General features: G+C 45.8%; 3 protein-coding genes and 1 pseudogene across 3 annotated transcripts; 2 read left to right on the plus strand and 2 right to left on the minus strand.

The window, feature by feature from the left end:
• The first annotated feature begins 10,001 nt into the window (after positions 1–10,001).
• Positions 10,002–12,207, plus strand: LOC127330522 (zinc transporter 3-like; annotated as a pseudogene).
• An 872-nt stretch (positions 12,208–13,079) lies between these two features.
• On the minus strand, positions 13,080–13,684 carry LOC127335303 (uncharacterized). The gene is made up of 2 exons (XM_051361922.2): positions 13,568–13,684; positions 13,080–13,460 (listed from the first exon to the last, which is right to left on the minus strand). Exons 1-2 carry the CDS (start codon positions 13,662–13,664, stop codon positions 13,234–13,236), a joined length of 324 nt encoding a protein of 107 aa, XP_051217882.2. The 5' UTR covers positions 13,665–13,684; the 3' UTR covers positions 13,080–13,233.
• Positions 13,685–19,070: 5,386 nt separating this feature from the next.
• On the plus strand, positions 19,071–19,792 carry LOC127335304 (uncharacterized). Its single transcript, XM_051361923.2, has 2 exons — positions 19,071–19,194; positions 19,302–19,792. Exons 1-2 carry the CDS (start codon positions 19,098–19,100, stop codon positions 19,526–19,528), a joined length of 324 nt encoding a protein of 107 aa, XP_051217883.1. The 5' UTR covers positions 19,071–19,097; the 3' UTR covers positions 19,529–19,792.
• Positions 19,793–20,568: 776 nt separating this feature from the next.
• LOC127335302 (zinc transporter 3-like) lies at positions 20,569–22,694 on the minus strand. The gene is made up of 3 exons (XM_051361921.2): positions 22,058–22,694; positions 21,420–21,567; positions 20,569–20,927 (listed from the first exon to the last, which is right to left on the minus strand). Exons 1-3 carry the CDS (start codon positions 22,681–22,683, stop codon positions 20,628–20,630), a joined length of 1,074 nt encoding a protein of 357 aa, XP_051217881.1. The 5' UTR covers positions 22,684–22,694; the 3' UTR covers positions 20,569–20,627.
• Between the last annotated feature and the right edge of the window lie 4,166 nt (positions 22,695–26,860).

Below are 26,860 nucleotides of genomic sequence, written 5' to 3' on the forward strand. Positions count from 1 at the left end.
AAGTTTCATGATCATCATCATTTGCTTCCTCTCCTATCGGTGCAGGCAGCGCAGGAACTTCTTCCGGCACTGCGCTACTCTGATCTATGAGAGAAGGTTCATCAACCTCGTCGAGTTCTACTTTTCTTCCAGTCACCTCTTTAGTGAGAAACTCCTTCTCAAGAAAGGATCCGTTCTTGGCAACAAAGATTTTGCCTTCGGATCTGTGATAGAAAGTATACCCAATTGTTTCTTTAGGGTATCCTATGAAGACGCATTTCTCCGTTTTGGGTTCTAGCTTGTCAGGCTATAACTTCTTTACATAATCTTCGCAACCCCAAACTTTAAGGAACGACAGCTTAGGTTTCTTCCCAAACCATAATTCATACGGTGTCGTTTCAACGGATTTAGATGGTGCCCTATTTAAAGTGAATGCGGCTGTCTCTAATGCATAACCCCAAAACGATAACGGCAAATCGGTAAGAGACATCATAGAACGAACCATATCTAAGAGAGTTCGATTACGATGTTCGGACACACCATTGCGTTGTGGTGTTCCCGGCGGTGTCAACTGTGAAAGTATTCCGCATTTCTTTAAATGCATGCCAAACTCATAACTCAGATATCCGCCTCCGCGATCAGAACGCATAAACTTAATCTTCTTCTTACGTTGATTTTCTACTTCACTTTGGAATTCCTTGAACTTCTCGAAAGTCTCGGACTTATGTTTCATAAAGTAGATATACCCATATCTACTCAGATCATCCGTGAAGGTTAGAACATAACGATAACCACCACGCGATGCTACACTCATTGGTCCGCACACATCGGTATGTATGATTTCCAATAAGTCTGTAGCTCGCTCCATTGTACCAGAAAATGGAGTCTTAGTCATTTTTCCCATTAGACATGCCTCGCATCTGTCAAGTGACTCAAAGTCAAGTGACTCAAGAAGTCCATCGGAATGGAGTTTCTTCATGCGCTTCACTCCAATATGACCAAGACGACAGTGCCACATATAAGTAGAATTATCATTCAATTTAATTCGCTTAGCATCAATGTTATTAACATGTGTATCACTACTGTCGAGATTTAACAAGAATAAACCATTCATCTCAGGTGCATGGCCATAAAAGACATTAGTCATATAAATCGAACAACCATTATTCTCAGACTTAAACGGATAACCGTCTTGTATCAAACAAGATCCAGATATAATGTTCATGCTCAACGCAGGTACCAAATAACAATTATTAAGGTTTAAAACTAATCCCGAAGGTAGATGTAGAGGGAGCGTGCCGACGGCGATCACATCGACCTTGGATCCATTTGCAACGCGCATCGTCACCTCGTCCCTCGCCAGGCTTCGTTTATTCCGCAGTTCCTGTTTCGAGTTACAAATGTAAGCAACCGAACCAGTATCAAATACCCAGGCACTACTACGAGAACCAGTAAGATAGACATCAATAACATGTATACCAGATATACCTTTCTTCTTGACGTGGCCTCTCTTCAGATCAGCCAAGTATTTGGAGCAATTACGCTTCCAGTGCCCCTTCCCCTGGCAGTAGTAACACACAGTCTCAGGTTTAGGACCAGCCTTAGGCTTCTCAGGATGCGCAGCAACTTTCTTGCCGCCCTTCTTGAAGTTACCCTTGTTAGGCTTGCCCTGCTTTTTAAAACTGGTGGTCTTGTTGACCATCAACACTTGATTCTCCTTCTTTATCTCTACTTCAGCAGATTTCAGCATGGAAAAGAGTTCAGGTAAATCTTTATTCATGTTCTGCATGTTGTAGTTCATCACGAAGTTCTTGTAACTTGGTGGTAGTGATTGAAGGACACGATGAATACCCAGCTGGTTAGGGATCATCATCCCCATGTCACTGAGTTTCTTCGCATGTCCGGACATGGCGAACATGTGCTCACTAACGGAGCTGCCCTCTTCCATCATACAGCTAAAGAACTGTTTCGAGGCCTCATAGCTCTCCACGACCGCATGAGTTTCAAAGATAAGTTTGAGCTCACGCATCATATCACAAAGGTCGTGGTGCTCAAAACGCTTTTGGAGCTCTGCCTCTAGGCTGCATAGGATGGCACACTGAACTTCGGAGTATCGAGTTACCCGAGTCTCATAAACATTCTTTATGTCCTCGGATACTGCAGGAGGTGGTGGGGGACCTAGTGGTGCATCGAGCACATATTGCAGGCTTCCACCAGTGACGAAAATCCTCACATGACGGAACCAGTCAGTGAAGTTGCTACCATGGCTCTTAAGCTTTTCTTTCTCTAGGAACTGGTTAAAATTGATGGAGGGGGCGCCATTATCTACAACATATTTGCAAAGAGTTTAGACTAAGTTTATGATAAAATGAGTTCAATTTTAATTCTTAAATTAACTAGGTGAACTCCCACTCAAAACAACATCCCTCGCATTGTCTTAGTGATTACACGAACCAAATCCACTACACCAAGTCCGATCTTCACGAGAAAAGATGTAGCTTCAAAGGCGAACACTCAAAGTGTTCATCATATCATTCATATGACTCATGCTCTACCTTTCGGTATCCCGTGTTCCGAGACCATGTATGTACATGCTAGGCTCGTCAAGGCAACCTTAGTATCCGTGTGTGCAAATCTGGCTTGCACCCGTTGTATGCACATGTAGAGTCTATCACACCCGATCATCACGAGATGCTTCGAAACAACAAGTCTTAGCAACGGTGCATACTAAGGATGAACACTTTATTATCTTGATATTAAGTGAGAGGGATCATCTTATAATGCTACCATCGCGATCTAAGCAAAATAAGATGCATAAAAGGATTAACATCACATGCAATTCATAATGTGTGATATGATATGGCCTTTCTTCTTGTGCTTTTGATCTCCATCTCCAAAGCACGGACATGATCTCTATCATCACCAGCATGGCGTCAAGGTCAGTGGCGCCGCTTCATGGTTGTCCATCACTTATAGCCACTATGACAACTACTTGAAATAAAGCTATTACATGATGAATAGACACGCAGGTCTTTAACAAAAATTAAAGACAACCATTAGGCTCCTGCCGGTTGCCATAATACAACAATGAACATCTCATACATCAAATATAATCATCATCACATCATGGCCATATCACATCACCAAACCCTGCAAAAACAAGTTAGACGCCTCTAATTTGGTTTGCATATTTTACGTGGTTTAGGGTTTTCGAGTAAGATCCAATCTACCTACGAACATGAACCACAACGGTGATACTAGTGTTGACAATAGAAAGTGCAAATTGTAATTTTCACTATGGTGGGAGAGACAGACACCCGCAAAGCCACTTATGCAATACAAGTTGCATGTCAAGCGTGGAGCAAGTCTCATGAGATGCGGTCATGTAAAGTTAGCCCGGGCCGCTTCATCCCACCATCCCGCAAGATGCAAAGTACACAAAATAAAGCAACAAAAACATCACCGCCCACAAAACCATTGTGTTCTACTCGTGCAACAGATCTATGCATAGACATGGCTCTGATACCACTGATAGGGTTCATTGCATAGAAAACAAAAAATTTCCTACCGCAAGACGAATAAAACCAACAGATCTAATCTATGGAACACCCAAGATCTAATCTACAAGATCGAAGCAACGAGATGGAGATGAGACTAACCCTCCAAGATTCCAAAGCCTACGAGATTAATCTCGTTGTTGGTGTAGACGATAGTCCCCGGTGCTGCAATCCGGCAGCACTTCCGTACTCGGTCGCGCGTACGGTGTCGATGAAGCTCCTTCCTCTCCCGTTCCAGCGGGCAGCGGAGGTGTGGTAGATCTCCTCCAAGTTTCAGCAGCACGACGGCGTGGTGGTGGAGGTGGAGGAAGAAAAGCTCCAAGGCTTCGCCTAAGCCGGAGCAGCGTATGGAGGAGGAGAGAGGCGGCCAGAGGAGGGGCTAATGATGGGATGGGTGGCCGGCCACCCCCTCCCCTCTTTATATAGGGGGGCAGGTCGGTGGGGTGGCCCCTTTCCCATCTAGGGTTAAGGGGGGCGGCGGCCAAGTGGGGGGAGAGGGATTTCCTCCCCCCCAAGTTGATCCCCCCTAGGGAAACCCTAGGGGTTGGCCGGCCTGGGCCTTGGGGGGCATGTGCCCCCGGCCCATTAGGCCAGGGAGCATCCCCTCGGCCCATGCTAGCCCTCCTAGGTCGTGGGCCCCATGGTGGACCCCTCCGGAACCTTCTAGAACCTTCCAGTCAACCACCGGAAAAATCCCGAACTTTTCCGAAACCCAGAAATCAACTTCCCTTATATGAATCTTATTCTCCGGACTATTCCGAACCTCCTCGTGACATCCTGGATCACATCCGAGACTCCGAACAAACTTCGTCTCCATACCATATTCAAATCTACTTATGCGACATCGAACCTTAAGCGCGTCACCCTACGGTTCGCGAACTATGCAGACATGGTCGAGACTCCTCTCCGAACAATAACCAATAGCGGGATCTGGAGATCCATAATGGCTCCCACATATTCAACGATGACTTAGTGATCGATTGAACCATTTACATACGATGCCGATTCCCTTTGTCTCGCGATATTTTACTTGTCCGAGGTTCGATCATCGGTATCTCCATACCTTGTTCAACCTCGTTACCGACAAGTACTCTTTAGTCGTACTGTGGTATGTGATCTCTTATGAACCATTCATATGCTTGCAAGCTAATCAGACGACATTCAACCGAGAGGGCCCAGAGTATATCTATCCGTCATCAGGATGGACAAATCCCACTATTGATCCATATGCCTCAACTCACACTTTCCAAATACTTAATCCCATCTTTATAACCACCCATTTACGCAATGGCGTTTGATGTAATCAAAGTACCCTTCCGGTGTAAGTGATTTACATGATCTCATGGTCGAAGGACTAAGGCAACTATGTATCGAAAGCTTATATCAAATTGAACTTAATGACTTGATCTTATGCTATGCCCATTTGGGTGTGTGTCCATTATATCATTCAACTAATGATATAACCTTGTTATTAATAACATCCAATGTTCATGATCACGAAACCATGATCATCTATTAATCAACAAGCTAGTTATACAAGAGGCTTACTAGGGACTCCTTGTTGTTTACATAACACACATGTATCAATGTTTCGGTTAATACAATTATAGCATGGTATGCAAACATTTATCATAAACACAAAGATATTATAATAACCACTTTATAATTGCCTCTTGGGCATATCTCCAACAGATCCTGCATCGTAAACGGCTCGATCGGAGAGCGTTGAACGAGATGGCGCGATCGAGAAAAAAAAACAATGCTAGAGAGGCTGCCATCTGGGGCCTACATCCCTGGGCGGTGCGGATTTGCGTTGACTCGGCCGGCGAACCCGAGAATTCGTGATGCACCACGTCCCGGGCCACCATACGCGACGTTTTGGCCGCTTTCGTCGGGCTAGGTGGCCTCAAAAACGAGAAAAAAAAAGTTTTGACATGCACCACGGAGAGACCAAAAATCGTCGGCCATGGTGCACCAGCAACCACGGCGCGACTTCAACTTCGTCGGCCATGGCAACTTTTCTTGTAGTGAGCGTCGAGGTTGATGCCTTTTGAAGGGGGGAGATGATGAGGACATCCCTACCTCACTACTACCTCTGTCATTACAAGCTGAAGATGATCCTGCTGTGAAGCTCAAGTCCAATGAAGTTAGGATTGGACCAATGACACGAGCTCGTGCGAAGCTACTTAAACAACAGGTGAACTTGTTCCTAAACGATACTTTGATCGATGAGAACTTTATACTGCCTAAGTCGTATTACTTATGTATGATCAGGTATGAGGAGGAAACAAGCATCGCACGAGGAGGAGAGGAGCAGCTGGACAAGAAGCTGGGCGTGAAGCTAGACATGGAGCTAGACGTGAAGACATCCCATGGACGCGCGAGGGAGGAGCGGGAGGCATGCGCGAGAGGAGGAGATGTTCCAGCCGGCGCCAGGACCGGTCAAACGGCCGCACCGCCGGGCCGCCCGGTCCCAGAGCCGGTCCGACCGGCCCCTACGCCGGATCCATCCGGTTTCAACCGGATTTCTGGCTTGTGCCAACCGGGCACAATCCAGTAAGCCCGGGAGCTTCGCCCGGTCACCACCCAGTGCCAGGTCCGGTTTGAACCGGACCGGCCGGTCCCAGACCCGGTCGACCGTCCCCCAGGCCGGCCGAGTCCGAGTCTGTCTCGACCAGATCTATTATGGGTCGGTTATTTTCGTACTTTTTCGACCTGAGGTCATCCCAGACGCCTATATAAGTCCCTGGGACGCCCCCAAAGTTGCTTTAGACCACGTTTAAGATAAACCCTAGTTCATAGTTGTTTGCTTTGCAACTCTATTGAATCTCTACATCCGATTGCTTTGATTTGGTGTGGAATCTCTGAAAGTCTTGTGTGATCTGCTGTTCCATTGGGAATTGGGAGGTTGCAACTTACCGCTTCGTGGTCGGCGGCTATGTGCGCAAGTGTGTGGAGTTGCGAATATCTTGCAGGGTTGAGAGCTGTTGCATCTGGCGACAGGGACCAATCGAGAGATCTCGTTGCGTCATACAAGTTATCATCAAGTTATCTCCGTTGTGTTCATCGTGTGTTCATCACCATCCACCTCGCTTACTGAGAAGACCGGGCCACCCCTTATCAATTCTTCTCCACCACCACCACCACGCCGTCGTGCTGCTGGGATTCCGTGGAGATCTACCACACCTCCGCTGCCCGCTGGAACGGGGAGAGGAAGGGGCTTCATCGACACAGTACGCGCGACCGAGTACAGAAGTGCTGTCGGATTGCAGCACCGGGGACGATCGTCTACACCAACAACGAGATTAATCTCGTAGGCTTTGGAATCTTCGAGGGTTAGTCTCATCTCCATCTCGTTGCTCCGATCTTATAGATTAGATCTTGGCTTTTCCATAGATTAGATCTTTGATTTATTCGTCTTTGCGGTAGGAAATTTTTTGTTTTCCATGCAACGAACCCATCACGACCGCCAGTTCCAGCGCTGCTGCAACTGCAAGCGCTGCCAAGGCCAAGGAATCCACCGCGTCACGCTAAGCGGGCGGCGTCGCCAATCTCGACTGGGCAGCGTCTACCATCTCAAAGCGCGATGAGAACAAGCTGAGGTCGCTAGGGCTCATCTCTTCTGTTGAGTCGAACTTCGCTCATCCAGGTTCCGCTTCTCGCCCGAAGCCCCCGAAGGGTTTCACTGTTTTGTTTTCTGCTTTTTTGCAACATGGGATTTCTCTTCCAGCCCACGAATTCCTCCGCTGCCATGACGAACACCACCATGACACCGTGGGTGACGCTGATCACAAGCAGCACCATCTCGCCAACCAAGAAGACGAACACCACCAAGACACCGCCGGCCACAAGTATGTGCACATCGCCGACCACGAAAACGAACATCACCATGACACCATCGGTCACAACACGTCGCCGACCACGAAGACGAACACCACCATGAAAGTACTCTAAACCTTAGTCACACATACGTACAGATTGCAGTATACTTATGAGTCAATTATGTATCAGTGTATGTACACCGAAACAAAAACCTGTCAACATGAAAGTCATGCTGAATGGTGAAGTGAACCTACTCCTGAAAGGAAATCTCAAACGGTTGAGCGTGCGCGACGAATTTGACAAAATTCGATTAAAACATCATACACGAAATTGACGATTTACGACCGGCGAAACTTGAAACCGATTGTGGAAATTGGTTCGTATCAACGACACGCATCTTTTTCATGTATATTTTTTTTAGATTCGAACAATGTTTGTGTTGATTTGAGAGAGGGTGTGTGGAGTAGTGTACCAAAGGTCTTTGCATGGTCATGTGTTGCCTCCATAGTGTGCATATGCTATATGAACATGTCAAGTATCCTTGTTGCATATGTGCATGGTTTGTAAAATCTAGGGGGAGTTATGCCTCTAGGATGTGTGTATATGTATTCAAATGAAAAGCAACAGCTCGTGCAGCCGTTGCATCGCTGGAGCCAAAGTGGCGCGAGAACGAGCATGTCCCTGGAGAAACTGCCGAACCGGACATTCCTTTAGGGCCTGGCCCGACGCTGCTTTGAGAACCGGTTCCTGCAAGAACACGGCTCGGCCCAGGCAACCAAACGGACCGAAAATTGCTGGCCCGATACGAGCCAAGGGGCATGCAGCCTACCAAACACGCCCATTGGCTTCCTTGATCCACTGCGTATGTTGCTTCTTCTGTTGATGGATGCTGTTCAAGCCAAAGGACCACCACCTACGTTTTCTTAACCCATGAACGTTGATGTCCTGCACCGCCTTCTCCACTAACCTTTTCACCCTGGCTAGGTAGCCAGTGCGTCGGCCATCGGTCAGTCGCCTTGCTATTGTGTGGAGAAGATGCATGTATCTGCCTCGGAACTTTAGGCCAAACGCTAGTTCGGGCAGATGGTCACGGTTTTCAACTGTAGGAGTTGATATATGTACCTCTGCATCTGCTTAATGCACTCAAATTTCCTCCAGTGATGATGGATCAAAGAGACAGAAATGGCTGTGGAGTTGTCTCTCCACGAGTTCGATCAATCACAGGAAGCATTCTTGCCGATGTAGATGCTTGCCAACAGTAGAACCCACGAGTGGAGTTCACATCAATCCTGACAACCCTGGTGCCTTTCCCTTGCATGTACACATCAATCCTACTGCTGAGTACCTGATCCATGGCGGCGACACCCACCAAGAACACACACCCAATTGCAAGGCAAGTAGCACCGTCCCTGTTTGTGTTGGGTCGATGATTGCTGGCACATAAGCTAGCCCCGCCTTCTTTCCTTCTTTCTCAATTTTCCAGCCAGGGTTCGATGGCTCGTGTTTGGTGTGCACTTAGATAGATTCCTCCCTATCTAGCTAGGCAGATTCTCTATCTTTTCAACTCTGGATTGGGAGGAGGAGAACACCTCGGCTGTGCTCACAAGGTTGTCTCCCAAGGTTAGTGGAACTATCCCACATCGTTATGATTGTGACCCAAGACAACGGCAGTTAAAGACCCCAACGACAGCGCATGACATGGCATGCATATTTGCCCCCCTCGTACAGGGAAGTGGCTCACTGAGACGTCTACTGGTGAGCCAGGGCACCCAACAAGTTCATCCGAGATCCTATCGGTCGGATTTCGTGGGATCTCCGCCTTCTGATTCTTCAGGTTTGCATTTGAATCATACGTTTGTCCATTCGAAATTAGTTGGGGCGGCTTCTTTCCTAATTTGGAACGGAGGTAGTATTTCAGTTTCTTTTGCAACGACAACTTAACAAATTCCTCACCATTAAGGCTTTAACTTACCTTCAACCAGCACCAAAAGTGCCAGCTAAACAAAAGCTATTAGGGGCCTTGATTTTTTTATCTCCACCAATGATCAGACGCAAACCACAGAGCCTCTCTCTCAATCCAGTCCACAGAGACCTGAAAGGGCAATCACCTGGCAAGTGTCTAATCTGGCTGACCGATGACAACATCATGTCAACACTGCACTAAATCGACCAGAAAGCAAACTAGGCCCTCCTCAACCACCATCGGCCAAACATGCCTTCCTTCTCATACCCTCTCTGAATTTCTCAGGGTTATAATAGTAGTATCAGGCAGTATCACGCCTTCGTCCATCCAATGATCGGCGATGAGGAACGACAACAAGGCGATACGACGGTGGACCAGATTTCAAAGAACTTGAAGCTGATGATCATGGATGAGAACAAGTTTCAACACAGCCTGCGGACCTGGATGGAAAACAAGTGTCAAAAGTGCAGAGAATCCAGTTTATGGATACCATGTCGTTCGAGTATCAAGCATCAACGACACTTTGCACCGAATTCAGTGACACATGGCCATAGGGAACTTTGGAAGTATCAGACCCCACCTGGACAAAGGACAACAGCTCTCATCACCGCAACCCTTCCTATATAAAGTACCCACAGAATTCGTTCCATCTATCTATCTCCCTGCAGCCCACACCAGAATAAACAAGGGGACACGTCACATTCAGACATAATCAGCACCATGTTGGCTATCAAGCATACCTTGCAAGCGCTTCCATGGCTCCTCTTGTTTGCGCAGCAGGTGCAGCCAGCGGCGGCTGCGACTGCACTACAGACACGGACGGGGCGGACAAGCAGGGCATGACGAAGCTGAAGCTGGTCGCCATCGCATCCATCCTGAATGCGGGGGCGGCTGGCGTGCTGGTGCCTGTGCTTGGCCACTCCATGGCCGCGCTGCGCCCCGACGGCGACATCTTCTTCGTTGTCAAGGCGTTTGCGGCTTGCGTCATCCTTGCAACCAGCATGGTGCATATTCTGCCAGCGGCGTTCGACAGCTTCACGTCCCCATGCCTCCACAAAGGTGGCGGCAGTAGGAGCAGCTTCCCTTTCGCGGGTCTTGTGGCGATGACTGTAGCAATGGCCACAATGGTCATAGACTCGCTGGTTGTTGGGTACTACAGGCGCTCTCACGTCAGTAAGGCACAGCCTGTTGACAGCATCGACATACCTGACCATGCTGGAGACGAGGAAGGGAGGACCGATCATGTGCATACGCAGGGTGAGGTGGTGATCATCAGCTCACTAGAGGAGGCTTCAATAGCTGACACAATCCGGCACAGGGTGGTGTCTCAGGTAAGAGCAGCCACTCAGTCTCATAGGAATCCCTGACCCTGGCAGGGTTGCTTTGTTCCATAGCTTCTTGTGTACCAGAAAAATAGTGAATCTGAAATTGACGAAGCATGAAAGTAACTTTCAAAAGAATCAAGCAATATATTAACTTGTGAACATGCAGATAATAAGATCAAGTAGTAGCACATAATGTTCCAAAATATCTCTAACAAAACGTTTATCAACAATGAACATCGCAAGCAAATACTAGTTCCAAGATAACAGTTTCAGGGTGAAACCAAAAGGCATAGTGGCATGTTAAAGAATTCTCCAAAATCACTTTTTCATCTCTTCATAAACCTTTCCATAACACACAAATAAACAGGGACAGAGTAATGAGATCAATACCTATTCGACAGGTCTGGCATTATGTGCTTTACTTCTTTAAGACAAACTTTTCCTCTTCGAACTAAGAATTGAGTTCCTCCACACCTTGTTCTCCAAGTATTTTGAAGAACCAGTGAATCCCTCTTTAAATAACAAATATATCATCATGCAGGTTCTAGAGCTGGGAATCTTGGTGCATTCGGTGATCATTGGGGTGTCCTTAGGAGCATCTGTGAGGCCATCCACCATCATGCCTCTGGTCGGTGCCCTTAGCTTCCATCAGTTCTTTGAAGGCATAGGCTTGGGTGGTTGCATTGTACAGGTACCTGCTTGTACTAAAACTAAGATACTAGGTATCTGATAAGAAGCTAATTTGTTTTGTCTATTTCTTTTTTAGACTAAGATACCAGGAAGCTACAACTTGCTCAAAAAGACAATTCCAAACCAACATATCAGAATATTTATGACTCACAGAAGGGGAGGAAAACAAGAGACAAAGATAACATGGAGTTAAAATAAAACCTGATAATAACTTGACACATTACAGGGATTAAACAACCTTGATAATTTTCTTCCAAAAAATCAACACAATGCATCCAAGAGCTATTGATCATTAAATCTTCAGGGAAGAACACAAAGTAACAAATGTGGTCGGCAGATAGACTCTTATATGGACTAAGGACATACTATTTTGTCATAGGATAGCAAAGATGTTCAAGAAAGCAAATAAATGATTGCAGAGGATAAAGAAGTAATTGTATATAGTGCCACAGCAACAAATGTTAACATCATTGATCTTTACTTCTCACTGCAGGCTAATTTCAAGGTAAGGGCAACCATCATCATGGCAACGTTTTTCTCCCTGACTGCACCTGTGGGCATTGTGCTAGGGATTGCAATTTCATCTAGCTATAATGTGCATATCTCTACTGCCTTCATTATCGAGGGAGTCTTCAACTCAGCATCGGCAGGGATTTTGATCTACATGTCCCTAGTTGACCTTCTAGCAACAGATTTCAATAACCCAAAGCTACAGACAAACACAAAGCTGAACTACATGTCCCTAGTTGACCTTCTAGCAACAGATTTCAATAACCCAAAGCTAAAGACAAACACAAAGCTTCAGCTGATGACATATCTTGCACTTTTGCTAGGTGCAGGGATCATGTCCATGCTAGCCATATGGGCATAGATCTTCATATTTCTACTAGTATTACTATGTCCTGCTAAAGTTGGAAGTATCCAGTGGAGCTCTCCATTCTATCAGAATAATAATCCATTGGTGCAGAATTGACAATTCATCCATGAATTTTCTATGTCTCAAAATAGGTTACTCTTGGATATTCTCCATTTACACAGTTGTATGAGGTTGTATGAACGCAAGCCATAAATCCTAAGTCATGTAAGTGATTAGTTATACATCAGGTTTTGAACTTTCTATTTAGACAAGCCGAGTCCCACATGACACAATTAACGGAATCAGCAGGCACAGTTTTTCCATCATGCAGAAGCAACAAAACAGGCTAGTTTGTTACTTGACAAGAGAGTTCAAAGCTTCAGCACAGATATAAATTTTCAATAAGATTTTAAGATCTACACAATTTATCCGCAATTGCATATGCTCCTGGGAGATAAACACATGCAACACACACAAGAGTGAAGTGCTACTGGAGCTATTGATCCATGGACAGTCATATCTGGGATAGGATAAAGCTTCAGATAAGACTCAAGTCCTTACCGAAATCAACGACAACATAGCAAGATCCTATTTTGTTTCATGACACAAAACCAATATCCCTTGTCAAACAAAGACCTGTCTTATCCAGTTCCACTGATTGTTCACAAATACTCCTTATTTAAATAATTAAGAACAATTTAGCTCAATAGTAGCTATTCCCAAGAAATTCAGCGCTTTGTTGTCAGATAAGTCTGCATAAAATATGTGCTAAGAATAACAGACATAATCAGTGAAAGTAGATTCTCGATTATGATCACAAGAGTGGCCTTTCTCAACATCTTAACAAAATTAACAAGTTGAACACAGTAATAACTGGTACACAAGATTCATCATAATATACCTCTAGTTCTCATAAGATTCAGCAACTACATCCACCAAACTAAAAGCACGCGCTTAATAGTACATAAGCACATAACACAACTGATTCTTGATAGCATGTGCATCAAGGGGACAAAAAACCAAGTGAAGTTGCCCTACTACCTACTCCACCTTCCCCTTCCCATGAGAATCGTCACTCACTTGAGAAGATGTAGGCTGGTTGATGCTCGCTTTAGCGTTTGCAAGAAAGGTAGGGTCAGGCTGCGGCTCTTGATGGGGAGTCTCCTTCATCGCCATGTATATGTAAAAGCCGATCACCAGGTTGACCGAGATGACAGCAAGGAATCCACTGGCCAAGGTTTGCGCTGAGGGCGAAAGCTGGCCAACACCTGACCAATGAGCAGAATGTCATTCTCTTATAAATGCGTGTGCTTCGATTCTGTATAAAATATGAAGAACAACATAATGTAGAAGGGAAAGCACAAAGCAGTCATACCTGGAAAGATCTGGTGGTTAAACCCATACACGATCGCCACCGGGACCATCCACATCAGCATAGACATAACAGCGAACTTTGTGATCACTGTCGACATTGCTTCTCCTGATGGGAATGCTGATACAATTGAAGATAAAAAGGAAATATGAGTTCAACATACAGGACACACATAACTGCTGGGAAAGATAAGATTCGGCAAGCTGGTTATGGTTTATGGGCTGGTGAGACCGATCAATGAACGGAATTGAGTAACAGTAAAATGGAACCATTATGACCCTTCCACAGCGATTTGATATCCTTGACCGTTCGATCAGACGATCTAACGGTCGGAACCGGTTACCATTCCCGAACTGGCGTTACGGGCCGTTTGCATTCTAGGGCTGCTACTCTCCGCATTGTCTTAGGCCGCGCCACATCAGTTGGGCCCCAAAACGGAGAAACCCAGCCCATCTAACGAGGCCAAGCTGAATTGCCTGGATTCTAATGGTGCCGTACGAGAGGTGTCCATCCACTTCCCCTCCCCGCAACCTTCTCCTCCCAACCTAGGGCCGAGCGCCGTCTCCTCTCTGAATTCTACTATTCCCCGTCCTCCGTGCGCACAGCGGCGAGTCGGCGATTCTCCGAGAGACAAGCAGCGATACGGCTTATAATCTTATTGTTTTGCGGTGGCTTCCCTCGCCGCTAGGATGCTCACAGCTGGGGCTTAAAAGGGGGCGATGAAGCCAGGGAGCGCCGCTTCGCCGGCGATCCACCGACCACCGTCTAGCCCCAATCCGCCCCGCCGGAGAGCCACCGTAGAGCCTCGATCCGCCCTGCCGGCGAGCCACCGTCGACCCCCGCGCTACCCGCACATGCCCGGAGTCCAACTGCCAGGGGGACGCACCTCGCCCCTTCTTCACGTGCCCTCGTAGTCATACTCGCCGTCGCCAGTGTTGCCTCACCTCGTCCTTGGAACTCCGGCACAGAGACACACGACTCCTCTACGTATCCACTGACCCAACTTCACTGTGAGTCAGTTTTCTTAATTTTGTTCATCTCCTCAGATTATTATCTGCCCCAATCCAGGCAATCATTAATTTGTATTGAATAACTAATTGTAACATATCATTCAAGCATAATTTTAGCGAGAATTTACTGATGTATATTGCTAATTTTAGGTGTGAAGATTTGAAGATTGCTTGAAGTGGGTGATGTTCAAAGATATTCTTCATTACCAGTACTAAAGTATAAGCCCCGGCCTTCATATCATGCTCATCATGTTCGAGGTAATAATCGAGTGACCTTTGTGCAGTTGTGTTGATTCGTATTCTCCAGCATGTATCTAGGAACTTGAAACATAAGGATACATTAATCTGACTGTTTTGAATCTGTGCTCGCGCGCACCTCGATGGCTTGCTGGATGCCACAAGCGGTACACTTAGGATGTGTTTGGTAGACCGGGGCAACTCAGATAATTCCATCTCAACCGAGATTTTTAGAGATACATGTGTTTGTTAGCCCGGGCCAACACATCCGAGCATAGCCCACCTCATACGAAAAACGCTCCTCAGCCAAGCCGGGTTGTGAAGCTCAAATCGAGCTTCACAACTCGACCGGGTTGAACACATCCCGCAAAACTCCTCGGGGTCCGCGCGAGAGACCCCCAGACCCGAGCCCGCATGTTTCTTCTAGCTCATTATCTTCTCCTCACCCCTTTGTCGTATGCAACCGCCCGCAGACCGCCGCCGCTCCCCTGGCGCAGGCCGCCGCCGCTCCCGTGGCGCCCCTCCACTGGTGCAGGCCGCCCTTCCCCTGGCGCTCCTCTCCCCTGGACGGTCACCGGCGACCGACCGCGCCGACGTGGATCTCGTCGACGCTGACCGGCTCGACGCAAAACTCCTCGCCAGCGAACATGGTCCCGGGAATCGGATCTCCTTAACGCGGTCGACCGCCCACCGCCCATATCCTGGCCGCCGGACTAATGAGTTCGCCGGCAGAAGCTCCATGGCCCCTCCCCTGGCTCGCCGGCATAGGCCTGCCTGGCCGCATCCCCGCCCTGCTCGCCGCCCTTCCCCTAGCCGCGGCGGCCGCCGGCCGCCGGACCCGCCCGCCCCTCCGTTGATCGCCGCCCGCCCCTCCCCTCCCTTGGCCGCCGGCGGTCTGGCCGCTGCTGCTCCAGTGATTCCAGTTGCAGATCGAGCTTCACAATGGAGAGGACCCGATCGATTTTTTTGACTCTGTTTTAGGGTCTTTTTGCAAAAAAAACTGCACCTTTTGAATATTGAATAGGTGTGTATTTTATGGAATATTGAATCAATGTGTATTTTGTAATGTGTGTATTTTATATTTAGATATAGTGTCTACTTTGTCCAAATATTGAATTTGTGCTAAAATCTCATCTCAACTCATCCATGTGCTACCAAACAACATTTCACCTCAACTTATCCAAACTCATACATGTGATACCAAACAACATCTTATCTCATTCCAACTTGGTTAGGGTCATCATGTATGAGAAGAGATAGTCATTCTCGGTTGATCCGGGCTACCAAACACACCCTTAGACGATGGAGCCATGCAACTGTGAGACTTGAATTTACATCAGCTGATATTTGTGGATAATGTTTGTCTTAGGATGATTCTGGGGGCTAAGAATCCAAGCATCATTGTATTCTGTAAAATTAATTTTTAAATGTTGTTCTCAAGCTCTTAGGTTCAGATCTGGATGACCCTTTAGCACCAAAATTTTCATGTTAAAACCATCAGTGTCTCGAGCAATTTATTCCTGCTGATTTTCTAAAGTCGCCGTTTTGAGGAATAGATTGACCTTCAGTACATAATTAACTACTTACAAAAATTCTGGCACATCCAGCTCTCCATATTTTCGCTTTCTTCCAATTTAATTACTTATTTGATCAAGTGGATGGTTGTTTCTGCTACCGCTGGTTTTATTATGGTTCTTATCATGTATATACAATACTGCTCTTTTCAGGATACCCAATTCTAGAATTTCTCGCTGCTCTGCATGTATTATTGCAAGGTGAGTAGCCTCACGCCATCATTTGTCTCTAATTTCTAGGGTAGACAAGTCCTACCCAGTGTAGCATTTTTGTTGGGTTGCCATGCTAAAGCTTTATATTAAGTAATTATTACTTGCTAGAGCATTTAGTACTACTATGTAAATCTTAGTTCCACTAATAGTACATCTGTACATAGGCCAAACTTCCCTTTAATTCATATTTGTGTTTTCTAATTATCTTTTCCACTACACTACAAATCCAGAAATTATAATTGTCTAAGAATACACAGCAACTGAAATTATTTTATATAGATACACATATTTAAGGTAAATTTATCATACCTTGCAAACCTGTAGTTGTTCCATGTTCTATTAAGTTTAAACATTCATAAATTGCTTAGTTTCCAGTTCCATGAACGAAGCTATGCTTTCTGAATTGTTGATAGAATGAAAAACATGAAATAACTATTACCAAATGCTCCTCTACTGCCAGTAAACCTGTATCAATATGAGGTGATTTTAAATTTTGTTTTTCACACCAATCAGTGGTAAAGCTATTAGATCAGAACTTTATAACGTGCTGAATACCGAAAAGCGGAAAATTCTTTTGACATATTTATTCTAATAAGATATGTAAACTGCATATAGGTGTCTTCATAGATGTAAGAATTTAGTCCTGGTTTTCTCCTTTTGGTTTCCAGTGTTTTCATGCAGGTAAATATCTGCTTTCGACAATGAGATAATTACCAAATACAGCTTGAAGGTACCAGGTATATGCTCTATTCACGTGTTATCCCTTCCTTCTTGCATTCCTTATATTTTTTTCCATCATTACTGCAGATGAAGCTATCTAGAGACCAACACTATCTTTCACTGTGATGCAGCTAAGTACCTTTCATTACATTACAATGTAGCTTTGTTTTTCAGAGAGATCGCAAATGGCAGCATGGAGGATAAGAATCAAGATCCTCCACGTCACCACCTAAAAGAAAAACATGAGGCCGGATGGGGAACTAAGGGATGTAGACGTGATAAACCAAACAGTCCCCTGCGTCTAAAGTATCCCTCATCACGATATAAACCAGAAATTACATCGATGACTCATTTTACACTGCAGCAACATAAATAAAATTTATTGGTGACCAAATTGAATTGTTAGCGTTTGTCCTGTGATCAAAGCAATGGTTCAACTAAGCACACAATCTTTATAGTATGTAGTTGACATGCCGAAGCAGAACTTTTTCAACACTTTCGAACATGTTAAAATTCAAATGTATTTCCATGAATTGTCATAATGGACGGGCGCACGGGCGCGGCAACGCGCGCCTACATGATCTAGTACACAGTATTATAAACTACAGACTTAACTCACGAAAGAGCAGGCATGCTTCCCTGTCTTTACTAGGTTAAAAGATGTTGTTTGGTTGCTTTGTGACCTTTGCCTATGAACCCTGTTCCAAAGCCCTAAAAAGAAAACAAAATCGCCTTGCTATTGCTCGCATCCCAGAAATTTTTTCGCTGAGGCATAAGATTATTGCCCATTCATCTAATCGAGCAACTAATTCCATCAATCTAAAAGCAATTCCATCTCGGCGGTAGAAGCATGAACTCCAAGCAACGCCCAAATCACTCACGGGCTGCCAGAGAAGAGGATGAGGCTTACTTGGCTGCGGGGAGGATTTGGCGCCGACGACGCGAGTATGGCCTGCCCTGGCACCAGGGTAAGGAGAGATGGGTAAGATGAGAAGGCGATCTGGGGATGCACGTACCAGGAGAACTAGCTAGAGAAGAAGACGATCTGACGTGCGGAGATGTGACTTTAGTCCGTGGGCCGCGGGCTATACCAGTTTGTGATACAAGAAGCGGGCCCTGGGCTACATGTGAAACTAGTACAGCCCGCGGCCCACGGACTAAAGTCACATCTCCGCACGTCAGATCGTCTTCTTCTCTGGCTAGTTCTCCTGGTACACGTATCCCCAGATCGCCTTCTCATCTTACCCATCTCTCCTTACCCTGGTGCCAGGGCAGGCCGTACTCGCGTCGTCGGCGCCAAATCCTCCCCACAGCCAAGTAAGCCTCATCCTCTTCTCTGGCAGCCCGTGAGTGATTTGGGCGTTGCTTGGAGTTCATGCTTCTACCGCCGAGATGGAATTGCTTTTAGATTGATGGAATTAGTTGCTCGATTAGATGAATGGGCAGTAATCTTATGCCACAGCGAAAAAATTTCTGGGATGCGAGCAATAGCAAGGCGATTTTGTTTTCTTTTTAGGGCTTTGGAACAGGGTTCATAGGCAAAGGTCACAAAGCAACCAAACCACCTAGTAAAGACAGGGGAAGCATGCCTGCTCTTTCGTGAGTTAAGTCTGTAGTTTATAATACTGTGTATTCCGTTCATTGATCGGTCTCACCAGCCCATAAACCATAACCAGCTTGCCGAGTCTTATCTTTCCCAGCAGTTATGTGTGTCCTGTATGTTGAACTCATATTTCCTTTTTATCTTCAATTGTATCAGCATTCCCATCAGGAGAAGCAATGTCGACAGTGATCACAAAGTTCGTTGTTACGTCTATGCTGATGTGGATGGTCCCGGTGGCGATCGTGTATGGGTTTAACCACCAGATCTTTCCAGGTATGACTGCTTTGTGCTTTCCCTTCTACATTATGCTGTTCTTCATATTTTATACAGAATTGAAGCACACGCATTTATAAGAGAATGACATTCTGCTCATTGGTCAGGTGTTGGCCAGCTTTCGCCCTCAGCGCAAACCTTGGCCAGTGGATTCCTTGCTGTCATCTCGGTCAACCTGGTGATCGGCTTTTACATATACATGGCGATGAAGGAGACTCCCCATCAAGAGCCGCAGCCTGACCCTACCTTTCTTGCAAACGCTAAAGCGAGCATCAACCAGCCTACATCTTCTCAAGTGAGTGACGATTCTCATGGGAAGGGGAAGGTGGAGTAGGCAGTAGGGCAACTTCACTTGGTTTTTTGTCCCCTTGATGCACATGCTATCAAGAATCAGTTGTGTTATGTGCTTATGTACTATTAAGCGCGTGCTTTTAGTTTGGTGGATGTAGTTGCTGAATCTTTTGAGAACTAGAGGTATATTATGATGAATCTTGTGTACCAATTATCAGTAGGTACTGTGTTCAACTTGTTAATTTTGTTAAGATGTTGAGAAAGGCCACTCTTGTGATCATAATCGAGAATCTACTTTCACTGATTATGTCTGTTATTCTTAGCACATATTTTATGCAGATTTATCTCACTTGTTTCCTTTGTATGCCATATACTCGATATTTTATAAACAAAGCGCTGAATTTCTTGGGAATAGCTACTATTGAGCTAAATTGTTCTTAGTTATTTAAATAAGGAGTATTTGTGAACAATCAGTGGAACTGGATAAGACAGTACTTTGTTTGACAATGGATATTGTTTTTGTGTCATGAAACAAAATAGGATCTTGCTATGTTGTCGTTGATTTCGGTAAGGACTTGAGTCTTATCTGAAGCTTTATCCTATCCCAGATATGACTGACCATGGATCAATAGCTCCAGTAGCACTTCACTCTTGTGTGTGTTGCATGTGTTTATCTCCCAGGAGCATATGCAATTGCGGATAAATTGTGTAGACCTTAAAATCTTATTGAAAATTTATATCTGTGCTAAAGCTTTGAACTCTCCTGTCAAGTATTCTGGAAAGGAATTTTCTTACTAATGATCTAAACAAACTAGCCTGTTTTGTTGCTTCTGCATGATGGAAAAACTGTGCATGCTGATTCCGTTAATTGTGTCATGTGGGACTCGACTTGTCTAAATAGAAAGTTCAAAACCTGCTGTATAACTAATCACTTACATGACTTAGGATTTATGGCTGGCGTTCATACAACCTCGTAAATGGAGAATATCCAAGAATAACCTATTTTGAGACATGGAAAATTCATGGATGAATTGTCAATTCTGCACCAATGGATTATTATTCTGATAGAATGGAGAGCTCCACTGGATACTTCCAACTTTAGCATGACATAGTAATACTAGTAGAAATATGGAGATCTATGCTCATATGGCTAGCATGGACATGATCCCTGCACCTAGGAAAAGTGCAAGATATGTCATCAGCTGAAGCTTTGTGTTTGTATGTACCTTTGGGTTATTGAAATCTGTTGCTAGAAGGTCAACTAGGGACATGTAGATCAAAATCCCTGCCGATGCTGAGTTGAAGACTCCCTCGATAATGAAGGCAGTAGAGCTATGCACATTATAGCTAGATGAAATTGCAATCCCTAGCATAATGCCCACAGGTGCAGTCAGGGAGAAAAACGTTGCCATGATGATGGTTGCCCTTACCTTGAAATTAGCCTGCAGTGAGAAGTAAAGATCAATGATGTTAACATTTGTTGTTGTGGCACTATGTACAATTAGTTCTTTATCCTCTGCAATCATTTATTTGCTTTCTTGAACATCTTTGCTATCTTATGACAAAATAGTATGTCCTTAGTCCATATAAGAGTCTATCTGCCGACCACATTTGTTACTTTGTGTTCTTCCCTGAAGATTTAATGATCAATAGCTCTTGGATGCATTGTGTTGATTTTTTGGAAGAAAATTATCAAGGTTGTTTAATCCCTGTAATGTGTCAAGTTATTATCAGGTTTTATTTTAACTCCATATTATCGTTGTCTCTTGTTTTCCTCCCTTCTGTAAGTCATAAATATTCTGATATGTTGGCTTGGAATTTTTTTTTTTGAGCAAGTTGTAGCTTCCTGGTATCTTAGTCTAAAAAAGAAATAGACAAAACAAATTAGCTTCTTATCAGATACCTAGTATCTTAGTTTTAGTACAAGCAGGTACATGTACAATGGAACCACCCAAGCCTATGCCTTCAAAGAACTGATGGAAGCTAAGGGCACCGACCAGAGGCCTGATGGTGGGTGGCCTCACAGATGCTCCTAAGGACACCCCAATGATCACCGAATGCACCAAGAGGGATTCACCGGTTCTTCAAAATACTTGGAGAACAAGGTGTGGAGGAACTCAATTCTTAGTTCGAAGAGAAAAAGTTTGTCTTGAAGAAGTAAAGCACATAATGCCAGACCTGTCGAATAGGTATTGATCTCATTACTCTGTCCATGTTTATTTGTGTGTTATGGAAAGGTTTCTGAAGAGATGCAAAAGTGATTTTGGAGAATTATTTAACATGGCACTATGCCTTTTGGTTTCACCCTGAAACTGTTATCTTGGAACTAGTATTTGCTTGCGATGTTCATTGATAAACGTTTTGTTAGAGATATTTTGGAACATTATGTGCTACTACTTGATCTTATTATGTGCATGCTCACAAGTTAATATATTGCTTGATTCTTTTGAAAAGTTACTTTCATGCTTCGTCAATTTCAGATTCACTATTTTTCTTGTACACAAGAAGCTATGGAACAAAGCAACCCTGCCAGGGTCAGGGATTCCTATGAGACTAGGGATTCCTATGACACTGAGTGGCTACTCTTACCTGAGACACCACCCTGTGCCGGATTGTGTCAGCTATTGAAGCCTCCTCTGGTGAGATGATGATCACCACCTCACCCTGCGTATGCACATGATCGGTCCTCCCTTCCTCGTCTCCAGCATGGTCAGGTATGTCGATGCTGTCAACAGGCTGTGCCTTACTGACGTGAGAGCTCCTGTAGTACCCAGCAGCCAGCGAGTCTATGACCATTGTGGCCATTGCTACAGTCATCGCCACAAGACCCGCAAAAGGGAAGCTGCTCCTACTGCCGCCACCTTTGTGGAGGCATGGGGACGTGAAGCTGTCGAACGCCGCTGGCAGAATATGCACCATGCCGGTTGCAAGGATGATGCCAGCCGCAAACGCCTTGACAGCGAAGATGTCACCGTCGGGGCGCAGCGCGGCCATGGAGCGGCCAAGCACAGGCACCAGCACGCCAGCCGCCCCCGCAGTCAGGATGGACGCGATGGCGACCAGCTTCAGCTTCGTCGCGCCCTGCTTTTCCGCCCCGTCCGTGGCTGTAGTGCAGTCGCAGCCGCCGCTGGCTGCAGCCTGCTGCGCAAACAAGAGGAGCCATGGAAGCGCTTGCAAGGTATGCTTGATAGCCAACATGGTGCTGATTATGTCTGTCCCCTTGTTTATTCTGGTGTGGGCTGCAGGGAGATAGATAGATGAAACGAATTCTGTGGGTACTTTATATAGGAAGGGTTGCGGTGATGAGAGCTGTTGTCCTTTGTCTAGGTGGGGTCTGATACTTCCAAAGTTCCCTATGGCCATGTGTCACTGAATTCGGTGCAAAGTGTCGTTGATGCTTGATACTCGAACGACATGGTATCCATAAACTGGATTCTATGCACTTTTGACACTTGTTTTCCATCCAGGTCCGCAGGCTGTGTTGAAACTTGTTCTCATCCATGATCATCAGCTTCAAGTTCTTTGAAATCTGGTCCACCGTCGTATCGCCTTGTTGTCGTTCCTCATCGCCGATCATTGGATGGACGAAGGCGTGATACTGCCTGATACTACTATTATAACCCTGAGAAATTCAGAGAGGGTATGAGAAGGAAGGCATGTTTGGCCGATGGTGGTTGAGGAGGGCCTGGTTTGCTTTCTGGGATCGTAATGCACAGAAATGGCAAATGATACACGTGCTAATGGAAGGACGGTCATGCCTCGCCACAAATGAATTTATTGCACATAACAATAATTTGGAGGAACAGGCCAAACATACTGCATTTGCACACACTCTAATAGGTACCTTCTGGGATCTAAGGGTTCAGATTATGCACAACATCCATAACTCTACAAAGTAGGGATGGTCTAGCTTGAGCTTCCCAATATACGGCAGTTGACATTTATGGAAAATAGCAATCAGATCCCTTAATTGGAGATTATGCTTTGATCAGCAATAAGCACAAGCTTAAAAGAACATAGCCAGAATTATGAATCAATAATGGAAACAAAGGGCATTAATGGCACTGGATTGTATCGAAACTGACAAATATTTTTCTGTTGAAGTCATGAGGAATTTGCACACACAAGAATTAGAGCCTTTTGGTCAAGAACAGGCAACCAAAAACTACCAAAAACTGTCAGTAGACTTCTTACAGGATTTGTAAGCGCAAGCTCATAACCCTCCAAACACGTAATCATACTACCGAACAGCCATGGAACGCAATGACAATACTGGGAGGAACATATTGAAACCGACAAATGCGCTACCAATTGTATGACCAAACTGGGCAGCAAACACTGAAGTCCAATATAAACAAGTGGCGCCAGTATAGGTTGATGTCTACGTTTTGGACGTTTCAGCTTTGTCGGTGACCCCTAATGACATATCCTGAATTGAAATCCTAGGTTTGGAGGACAAGAAAAAACCACCTAGAACAACATGAAACACAAAGACAATACTCAGAGCAACATATCGAAACCGACAAATCCGCTACCAATTGCATAAACAAACTGGGCAGCAACTAAAGAAGTCCAACATAAACCGACAAATCCTTTTTTTGTCGAATCCACAAGAATGTTGCACGCCGACGCACCGAAAACTAACAGAAACTGTCACAAACTTCTTTTAGGATTTGCAAGTGCAAGGTCATAACCGTCCAAACATGTAGCCATACTACCAACCAACCATGGAACGCAATGACAATACTCAGAGAAGCATATCGAAATCGACAAATCCACTACCAATTGGATGACCAAACTAGGCAGCAAGCACTGAAGTCCAATAAGAACAAGCAGCACCGTGTATTATTGCTGTCTATGTTTTGGACGCTTCAACTCCGTCGGCGATCCCCTAACGACAAATCTTCAGCCAAAACCCTAGGTTTGTACTTTTGACTCCTTCCAGAGAAGGAAAAAAAACCTAGAACTACGAAAAACCGCTGATCTCCCTACTAAATCAGGACCCCAAGACATCCAACCAAACGAGAACCAAACAGCGTTTTATTTTTCCCGCCACTTTGAAACTACAATGTAGAGCCAGTGCCGTATTAAACAGAGCAAGCTCGATCCCGGTCCTCTATCGCTTATGATCCACTGACGAGACTCCGCCCGCACTGATCGAACCATAACCATGTGCGCGCATAGCAACAGGCGACACTAAGAAGAGCTAAATCTACCACATCTCCTACGCACCTTCGCTCAAATCACCCTCTAGAGTTATTTTGCCCGCCACTTCGAAACTACTACAACATAGAACAAACTCAATCCTGGTGTTCTATCGCTTATTATCCTCTGACTGACAAGACTATGCCCGCCCGCACGGATCGAACCATAACCATGTACTTCCGAAAGCCATGCTGCTCCATCAGGCATCCATAGCAACAGTCGGCCCTAAGATGAGCTAAATCTACCACATCTCACACGCGCGTTCATCAAATCACCTTCTCGAGTTAGATGCCATAGCTCACAGCAAAGCTGAACACTCCCAGTCCCTACGATTCTAGTCCCATCTCTCCTGATCCCCAGACCGCTTCTCACAACTTAGCATAATTCAGCTCTATATAGAAAGCATCGATGTGTACATAGATGGCCATAGAGGGGGCCAAGCCAAGCAGAGACAGTCACCTTTCTTAGCGGTGTGGTGGTGGTGTGGGAGGTGGCGGACGGCGATCCCGCCGTCAGCCGGCGCGCCCCCTCCCGTGGCGACCCGCAGATGTCCCTCCGCCAGCATCCTGGTGGGCGACCTCGCCCCGTCCTCCGTCGCCATCTCCCTCCGCCTCCTCCGCGCGCGCTCCCTCCCTAGAGCACACAGACACACACGCACGCGCAATCGAATCAGCGCCCAAATCGATCGCCGAATCTGAGCTGCGGCCGCGGCCGATCGGGGTGGGTTACCTGTGGAGATCGAGGGCGGCGGGGCGGATCACGGGCGCGGCGCGGTGAGTTGGAGCGAGGCGAGACGGGGACGCTAGCGCAAGGGGGACGCCGTATTTTTATTTTATCGGGCTACTATCCTGGTCTGACACCTATTTTTTATCGGGGCATTTGATGATAACCCCAAGTTGGCGCGACTTCTATCATAACCCCCTTGTGACACTGACATGTGGGGCCGGTTATCATCAATTTTCCCATTTTTTATCATGGGCCGCCCGCTAAGTTAGTTTCTCGAGCTTAATTAATCGGTATTTTTTATTTAACTAATGTTAACAGCTTTATTAGACTTTTCTTACTTGCCAAGTACTAGTAGCACCGCCACCGCGAGATCGATGGGAAAATGTGCTCGTCGGCGACAGGGGACACGTAGATCATGTGACCACTCGCAGTGCCATTAAAGCGGACCACCTGTCAGCTACCTCGCGGTGCGTTGTTGTCGTGGTGTGGGGCTTGGCTCCCTGGAACGGGCGTATGGGATGGTGGGTGCTGCGGCATCCGGGACGAATGGTGGTGCATGGACGGGATCCACCCAGGTGGACGGATGGCTTGCACGTGTGTGGTGGTTTGGGGCTGCCACGTCAGGGAGACGTGGGTGCCCCTCGCTTTCCAGCCACCCCGGTGGCGGCTACCTTCACCTTGAACTTGAAACTACGGTGCTTCCGTGCTTGCTTGCTGCGGTGATGGGGCAATCTTGTCAAATCTATCTTTTTTTTTGTGCCAAAGTTCAGCCCGAAACCAACTTTTTTCAAAATTGTAGACATATCTAGTGGTGAAATTTGTTGATTTGGTCGACTCGCCACACGGAGAACTTTTTCCGATGAATTGAGCTTCTTCTCCGGTTAACACCAAGCCTAGCTCGTATCTACGTACCAAGCTACAAACGTTTGAGGATAAAACCACAAGTGAAAATGTTTGACCTCACTACAAAAGAAGAACCGGCAAAATTCACAACATAAAGATGTAACGAGTTTCTCGTATGGATCCTTTTTTTTAGATCACTTTAAGCTTATCTTCGAGACAACAACAAGCTCTAAAACGGGAAAATCAAAGTAAATTTTTTGGAAAGATGGTATCAATAAGAATGTAATGTTGTGTTTGGTTGCAATGAATTGGGCTCTGAATTGGGGAATCTGGAATTGAGGGCCCAATTCTGCTGTTTGGATGTGCTAGATACTGCATACTGGTGTGTGAAATTGTTTCCCAATTCTGAGCGTAGGCCCGCGCGGGGCAACTTAACCCGTGGCCCAATTCAGAGCTCCCGAGCTCTTTATTCGCTCAGAATCGAGCGAATGGGTGGCTCTCCTCTCCCAAAAAGTACGAGCTTCCGCCCCTTCTCCGTTCCTGTCGTCGGCCGCCAGGTACGTCGCCGCCCACCCTGTCTCCCTCCGTTCCCACTCCGGCC

Source organism: Lolium perenne, chromosome 2 (assembly GCF_019359855.2).
Source record: "Lolium perenne isolate Kyuss_39 chromosome 2, Kyuss_2.0, whole genome shotgun sequence".
NCBI lineage: Eukaryota > Viridiplantae > Streptophyta > Magnoliopsida > Poales > Poaceae > Lolium > Lolium perenne.

What these genes read in the sequence shown, in the direction of transcription:
- LOC127335303 (XM_051361922.2), bottom strand. Translation starts at nt 13,664, where the DNA reads ATGTCGACAGTGATCACAAAGTTCGCTGTTATGTCTATGCTGATGTGG. An exon ending in TAACCACCAGATCTTTCCAG is followed by an intron (nt 13,461 to 13,567) that starts GTATGACTGCTT and finishes CTCATTGGTCAG; the next exon opens with GTGTTGGCCAGCTTTCGCCC.
- LOC127335302 (XM_051361921.2), bottom strand. Translation starts at nt 22,683, where the DNA reads ATGTTGGCTATCAAGCATACCTTGCAAGCGCTTCCATGGCTCCTCTTG. An exon ending in CAGGTAAGAGTAGCCACTCA is followed by an intron (nt 21,568 to 22,057) that starts GTGTCATAGGAA and finishes AGTATTTTGAAG; the next exon opens with AACCGGTGAATCCCTCTTGG. An exon ending in TGGGTGGTTCCATTGTACAT is followed by an intron (nt 20,928 to 21,419) that starts GTACCTGCTTGT and finishes TTCTCACTGCAG; the next exon opens with GCTAATTTCAAGGTAAGGGC.
- LOC127335304 (XM_051361923.2), top strand. Translation starts at nt 19,098, where the DNA reads ATGTCGACAGTGATCACAAAGTTCGTTGTTACGTCTATGCTGATGTGG. An exon ending in TAACCACCAGATCTTTCCAG is followed by an intron (nt 19,195 to 19,301) that starts GTATGACTGCTT and finishes CTCATTGGTCAG; the next exon opens with GTGTTGGCCAGCTTTCGCCC.